Below are 7,557 nucleotides of genomic sequence, written 5' to 3' on the forward strand. Positions count from 1 at the left end.
GGTGGGTAGGGGAACAGAGGTGGGGGGAGGGGTATGGGAAACTTTCGGGATAGCATTTGAAATGTAAATAAAGAAAATAATAATAATAATAATGAAAAAGATATAATTAAAAATTAAAAAAAACAAAAAAAAAAAACAAATGAATGTTCCTACAAATATATTTTTGTATCGTTTGTTTTTTAATAAAAGATGTTCTAAAATTCAGTTATGTTAATAATAGTAATCACTTTCCTTCAGACTTGGGTTTCTTAAAATCTGTCCCCTGAGGTTCAGGCAAAGAAGCAACAGTGGGCAGGAAGCTTGTATCCTTAGCAAAAAATGTTTGATACAAGTAATGTGCAATTAGATTAAGACAGAACCTACTACGACACAGATTAGATGATGCTGTGGGGGGAAGGCAGTAGTACATGCCTGTACTCCCAACATTCACAAGGCAGAAACCAAGTTTTAAAATTAGATGGCTGTAAGCCACTGATATCCAAAAACAATCTGAGGGTTCTTCTAATGTTTGAAGACGCCAGTCTCACTAATCTTCCACTAAAAGCTTCTATGGTCTGTCAGTCCAAAGATTAGGTAACTGAAAACTTGAAGTGGATGTCTGCATGTAATTCAACACTACCAACTTTAGTACTGGTGTCCCAGTTCTTCACATAATAAAGGCCACCGGGTTTTATTTAATGAGGAAATTTCTTATTGCACACTCAAAGCATGATACAGTCAACAAAAGTAACGTCGTTATGATTTAATAAACCATCCATAACAAATGCATGATTAGAAAAAAATAGATCTTCACCAAAACCTTTGAATACGTTTGGAAATGTAAATGTTACTTTTAGAAGCCTGTGTTTTTTTGGCTGGGCATGTCAAACGACAGAGGCAAGACTGTCACAAGTTTTAGGCCACCTTGGTGTAAATAATGAGTTCTAGGCTAGCCAGGTCTATATAGTAAGAACTTGTCTCAAAACAATAGGAAAAAACATATTTTTATATTTAAAAATTATTCCATTTATTTATTGCATGTGTGAGCAGGTCCATGCATTGCCACAGCACACATGCAGACATGACAGGACAACATGTGGCAGTCAGGTCTTTCCTTTCATCATATGACCTCAGAGATTAAAGTCAGGTCTTCAGAATGGTGGCAAACACCTTTACATGCTGAGTTACCTCCCTCAACTGTCTGTCTGGTTGGGTTTTTTAGTTATTACATTTATTTACTTAATTATTTGTGTGTGCGTGCGTGTGTGTGTGTGTGTGTGTGTGTGTGTGTGTGTGTGTATGTACATGCACATGGAAGTCGGGGTATAACACGTGGAGTTATTTCTCTCCTACCATGTGGGTCCTTGATATTGCACTCAACTAGAAAGGTTTGGAAGGCAGCGTCTTAACCTGCTGAGCCATGTTGCCTACCCATGATTTCTAATCTCTAATTATTTTTAGATTTGTTTCTGTGATATGAATCTTTTTTGCCTTTCTAGTTCTTCAATAAATCTTTCTGAATTTTTAAGATTTATGTGTGTGAATGCTTTGTCTGCATGTGTATATGGGCACCCATCCTTGGCAGTCAGAAGAGGGAATTGGATCCCCTGGAACTGGTGTTATAGATAGTTGTGAGCCATCATGACCACTGCTGAGATGCCTTAAGTCATTTCCCTAGTCTCCTTAATAACCTTGCACAACAGTGGTAGTTGTGTTCTAACATAATAGTTATGATAGCCATTTTATGGTATAATTGTCTTTATAGCTGTTATAACTTAATAGTGGATCATAGCTGTGTTAGAATATAATAATCATGATAGCTGTTATACATATTAGCCATGATAGGTGTTAGGACCTATTAGTCATGATAGCCGTGATATGACAAAGTAGTGCTGGGAACTGAACCCAGGTCTTCAGGAAGAGCACCGAGTATTCAAACCACTGAGTCTTCTCTCTAACCTCCTTCAATAAACCTTGCATAGAAACACGTTTAAAAGTCCAGTCCGTATTGAATGGGATGTTACAGAGATGCTAGAAGGTAGCAGAAAGAGTGACATGGCTGTAGTAGAGAAGAAGAGTCCTCTGTCAAAAAGATAGGACGTGGGTTTTACAGATGAACATAGAACCAGGGAAAGGAGAATGAGAGGAAGAATATGGACATCTGGAAAAACAGAGAACAACACGGAATGTACTGTCTCAGTGATAAGTACCATCTCCAAGGACTCTGCTTCATCACCACACTGTTCGTTCTTGGTTTGTTCGTTTGTTCGGAACTAGGATCACCCTATGTATCCCTGCAGTCATGAGATTGTATCTACAGGAGAAATGTGTCTGTGCTTGGGCTTTTCAATATGAAGCACAGTTAAATGATAAGAAGTAGATAAACAGTGTGACTCCTACTATGCATCTAGTCTCCTTTGGCTCCTTTCAAGCTTTCTTCACTATGTTTCAGCTACAGGAGGCTTCATATAAACTGCCAAAAGGTGAGGGCTCGTTCCTCCCTATGTTCTTCCAGGCTAGCCCACTCAAATGTTCAGGTCTCTGATTATATAATAAGTCCTCAACGAGGCCTTCTCTGACTACTGTATATGAGCATATTTCTTTAACCCTACCGGACCTGAATAATTATGTATCCCAGGACTCTGTCTTCATTGATATTAGGACAAATTTTCACATGTATATTATCAATCTTCCACAAGGATTATAAGCTACAAAAGTTAGAAGGGCTGCGCTTGTTTAGTTCAGCATCATACAGTTATTTTAGGTCCCAGGCCATAATAGACTGTCATCATTTATGGCAAGAGCAGCCAAATGCCTAAATGAAAGACTGAGCAGTCAACTAAAACAAAGGAGAGGACTCCTGAGCCAAACTAAATAATTTCTTGTAAATCAGACCATGGTTTAGATTTTCATAGGTTACGGAAATGAATCAGAATTAGAATATTTTGGCTACTTCATAAATAGCATCTAGTTATTAAATGCCATAACAATCACTGCAGTGGTTATCCAGTTTTACAATTCTTGTTCCTTACTTACTTTTCCATGAAGATATGAAAGGTAGAGTAATCGGTATATGTTCGATTTCTAGACCACACTCAGTTATCCGCTGTAATCGGCCACGTAGTTTAACTTTCTTTCTTATAAATTCTACTGGAATATCTGAAGAGGTTGTAAATTTTGAGGTCTGTTGGTTGACAAAGAAGATGTAATTTTCACTTATAATGAAAATAAAATGTGAAGATACCTAAGCATTTAACAAGAAGACATAGCCATTGAGAAGTTTTAACTTGGTTCTTAATTTCACATTAATGCTTTAATATTTAATCAAAAGTGTTTATAGGGTCTGGAGATATGGCTCAGCAGTTAAGGGCACTTGATACCCTTGCAGTGGATGTGGGTTCAGTTTCCAGCACCAAGTTCCAGACACTCTCCTTCTGGCACCTGGCACACATAAACTCACACATGCACAAACACATACACATAAAAATAGTAAATAACTTTAAAAACCATTTACACCACTCTATCAGAGATGGCAGATGTAAATCCTCACGGAGGCTGTGTCAAGTGAAACGACTCCTAACGGGCCAGACAAAGCGAATCCTGCTGACAAAGTCCAGCACTGAGGATTTACTCCCCAACAGCTACGTGGTACCCAGGGTCAGTAGCTACTTAATGCAACAAGCAGCACACATCACTGCTAGCTCACACTGGACTTGTTTCTTTTACCAGGAAGGAAAATTTAAAGCTGCAGCATATTTTCTCTGCAAGGGAGACGAGCTTTATCTAAACGCTGGGGAAATTTCCACTCATCTCTCAACCAGAATTGAATTTTTAAAATTTTCTGTTTAGTGATGTGTGTGTGTGTGTGTGTGTGTGTGTGTGTGTGTGTGTGTGTATGTATATGCTATACTGTACATGTGGAGATCAGAGGACAACTTTGTGGAGTGTGTGTTCTCTTCCACCTTCATGTGGGCTCTGGTCTCCAAGGCTTTACCCATTGAGCCATCTCCAATCCCCAGAACTTATTTTTAATTGCAATTCAGAAGGACCACTCTGGATTGTGTGTGTGTGTGTGTGTGTGTGTGTGTGTGTGTGTGTGTGTTTGTATGGGGGACATATATAAAGTACTTATATGTATTTTGTTTTCAGATATTCATCAACATGAATGTCATAATGATATATATGTATATATATGGAGATAGATAATATACAATATATTATTTTATATAATTATATAAAATATATAAAATAATATATAATAATAAATAATTATATATAATAGGTATTCTTAGGCAGAATCTCAAAAGACCATTCTAGGATAAATTGGAAAGTTGTAACCTTTCAAATTAAATAGATAATTCTATAATCTGACAGTTTAACTTAAAAACAGCCATACCAGAACTCGCATTTCTATTACATATAATAATTTATTTACAAAAACCCCCGAGAAACAGTTTTGCCTAAAAGCCAAGATTTTATCTGTACCAACACCTCCCTACCCAGACAAGACAAATTCTAGTTTGTTTGGTTTTTGTTTTTGTTTTGAGACAAGATCTCCTTCTGGCCCATGCCAGGCTGACCTGGAACTCATCAGCAATCCAGGCTGGTTAGGAACTTGCAGCAATTCTGCCTCAGCTTTCCAAGTTCAGTGACTATACTATTTTATAACAAACCAAATCCTTTATGGAATCATTTTCTTTAAGTCTTAAAAATATGATTATGTGAATAGTCTGTCGAATTAAGTAAAATTCTGCCCATTTTTATGGCCCTGGAATAAATTCTCTGTTCTAAATCTTAACCAAGATCTTAAAGTATGTTTGTTATTGTAAAATACAATTTAAAATCTCCCAGGATGCATCCAAGCAGCCTGGAGTGAGGCCAAGTCAACTGTCTATTGCCTATAGCATTGGTCACTCACCAGCCGGATGCTCCTTATCAGCAACATTATCCCAGCTATGGCCATTCCAGTACTGATGTTCTACAGGAAGAGATGTAATGATTAATCCTCACCAATTACCATTTACAACAGTCAGTGTACCAACTTAAAGGAAGGAGACTGTCCTCATGACCCCTAACAGTTCAAATAACACAGATGTCTCAAATGCTGGCTGTATTCTTGCAAACACATTCCTTCCTAGTTCTTCCTTAGTAATCTGGCATGTACAGGGATTTGAGTGAATGATTTTACTTTGCCTGTGAATTTCTTGAATGCACCCACGGCCTAGCATTTCTAGCCCTACATCCATGGTGAATTTTGTACTTGGTATAAAACCTTACAAATACACCATCATGACAAATATATCTGGTAAATGTTTGTGTAAATGTTTGAACTTTAATATTAGTATAGTAAGTAACAATGTATGCATTTATTTGGCACAGATTACTACTAAATGGCAGATACCAGACTGCTCTAAGGTGGCGCTACAATAACATGTCAGTAGGCCTGGCCTTGGACCTCATTGCTGCAAAGCCTTTTCAAAGTTCAACTTCCTCCAATTCTCAGCAGAATTCTTAAAAGTTGTTCTTTCCAAATGCGTTGTCCTGGCTTTTGGCTACCCATTTTCCTAATCATCTGTCTCCCGGTCTGCCTCAGATTTTGCTTCTGCTACCTTCCACTACCCCAGAGAATCCCATAGGCCTCTTTTCTAGAACGTCTTCTGTACCTTTCTGACGTTGTTTCAAGATGTCGGTCAAGACTAGGGCTTTACATACTACACCAGGTTTATGTAGCTCACTCTCGCTCAGCTTTACGTCCAGTTCTTACTTCCCATTGAACACTGTTTCCTCAAGCCTACAACTGTGCTTTAAAGTCTAATGGTCTGTCTTCAAGATCAGTCTCCAAATTTTAATGTCCCAGGGCTCTACAGCTTTTCCCAAAAAATCATTTACTGTGACTGCTTCATGACAGGAACCATCACCACCTTAGCAGTCCTTTCTCTGGTAGTAGTCTGGCCGTCTCAGTGTCTCTAATATGATAGAATTTCAGTGTCTTCTCTTGTTTCACTTAAAAACAAAACAGGACTGGGGATACAGTTCAGTGGTAAGCACTACAATGCTTACCAAAGTTCGAACCCCAGCCCTGGAAAAACCCATCAAGGCTCTGCTCGGTCAAGTCCTCGGGGGTTTCTCTGCTCTTCCTGGGTTTCCAGCCCGCCATACTGAATGAGGAGCTACTCTTGGGCCAGCCCTGTGGTGTCCCCAGCCCTGCGCCAGCCTCCAGGCCTGACCACCGCCGCTGCCAGGAGGGCAAATGAGGCGATGTCGCCTCCCTGGGCCTTTCCCCTGTGGCCCGGCTGTCTTTCCGCCCCTGCGGGTCCTCTTCCAGGCCTGCCGCGATCACCCCGCTCAGGTTAGCCCACCCCGTCGGGCCGTGGCACCTGGACAAGGCGCAGATGGTTATCTGCCCATTGCGACACCCGCGTCACCACGTTGGCCTCCCCTCGGTCGCGGTCGGGCGCCTGCGATCCGAGGCTCCCGGGCGGCCGCGCCATGTTCCGGCGTCCAGCGAGCCTTGCGGGCTCCCCCTGGTGGGCGGCAGGGGGCGCTGCGCTGCACGGCTCCGGGGTGGAGAGGAGGGGGAGGGTCCCCGCCCCTTCTGGGCGTCTGCACCCTTGTCTACCTGTGTCCTTGTTGGTACCATGCCAGCCAGGACAGCAGAACAACACAAGAATGCTGTGAAATAGTAAGCAATCTGTGTAAATATACACGAGTCTCTTATTCTTGCTACCTTTTCCGATAAGCTTGTATTTTTATTATTTTGTTATTGTTTTTTTATATTTTTGAGACAAGTTTCTCTGTGTAGCCCTGGCTGTCCTGTAACTAGCTCCGGAGACCAGGCTAGCTCTAACTCAGAAATCCACCTGCCATATTTTATGGTGCTGGAGAGCAAATCCAGAACCTTCTACACATCGGGCTCCAACTTTTGTTTCTTTAGAAACAGGGTTTATGTTTCTAAAGGCTGGCCTCAGCGTACTAATCTTTAGCTTCTCCCATACAGAGGCTCCTGCTGTGTTTCAGTGTGCCTGGCTCTCTAAATATTTTTAATGCCAAGAATAATAAAGGAAAGAGAGATGAAGATACACTTATTTGTTAAGCCGAAATGTGCATTGTGTAATCAATTTAACTTTGGCCCAAAGAGAGATCTGGCCTTTCCCACTGTGCCAGGCAATTCTAAAATATCTTACCTGATAAAATTATCTTTTACTCTAAGGCTTTTGAGCCTGTAAGAAAATCTAACAACCCACTTGTGGTGAACCTCAGCTCGACCTCCAGAGGTGCTAGAGACCGATCTGTTAGTGCACAGTAAAAACTCTACACACAAGTGCTGGGAAGCATTACTGATTGCATTGTTCCACACTTTTTCACACATGGTTGTTGAAAGGAGTCAGTGTTGCTCAGGACTTCACGAGTGAACCTGTTTTTTAAAACCAATTACCCCACCTGAGGGTGTCCTTGGACACTCCCAAACTCTAAAGTTCGTATTAGAAGCATTAGAAGTCTTGGTACAATTCTTTAACTCTGTATGGTTCATTATATTATCACCTCTATTTAAATATAATGTTTAAAATGTTACGGGAG

At 40.6% G+C, this 7,557-nt stretch overlaps 1 protein-coding gene across 4 annotated transcripts in view; it reads right to left on the reverse strand.

Moving 5' to 3' along the window:
- Positions 1 to 6,472, reverse strand: part of C4H3orf33 (chromosome 4 C3orf33 homolog) — a 16,896-nt gene extending 10,424 nt beyond the window's left edge. For all 4 annotated transcript variants that reach the window (XR_003843697.1, XM_021197071.2, XM_029537694.1 and 1 more), the window contains exons 1-3: positions 6,357 to 6,472; positions 4,898 to 4,957; positions 3,016 to 3,163 (exon numbers count right to left, since the gene is read on the reverse strand). Coding sequence is in view for 3 of the 4 variants with exons in the window: in XM_021197071.2 (XP_021052730.1) it covers positions 3,016 to 3,163; positions 4,898 to 4,957; positions 6,357 to 6,470 (322 nt within the window). In the remaining variant the exon portion in view is untranslated. The remainder of the gene's footprint in view (positions 1 to 3,015; positions 3,164 to 4,897; positions 4,958 to 6,356) is intronic.
- Between the last annotated feature and the right edge of the window lie 1,085 nt (positions 6,473 to 7,557).

This window comes from Mus pahari, chromosome 4 (assembly GCF_900095145.1).
Source record: "Mus pahari chromosome 4, PAHARI_EIJ_v1.1, whole genome shotgun sequence".
NCBI classification, from domain to species: Eukaryota; Metazoa; Chordata; class Mammalia; order Rodentia; family Muridae; genus Mus; species Mus pahari.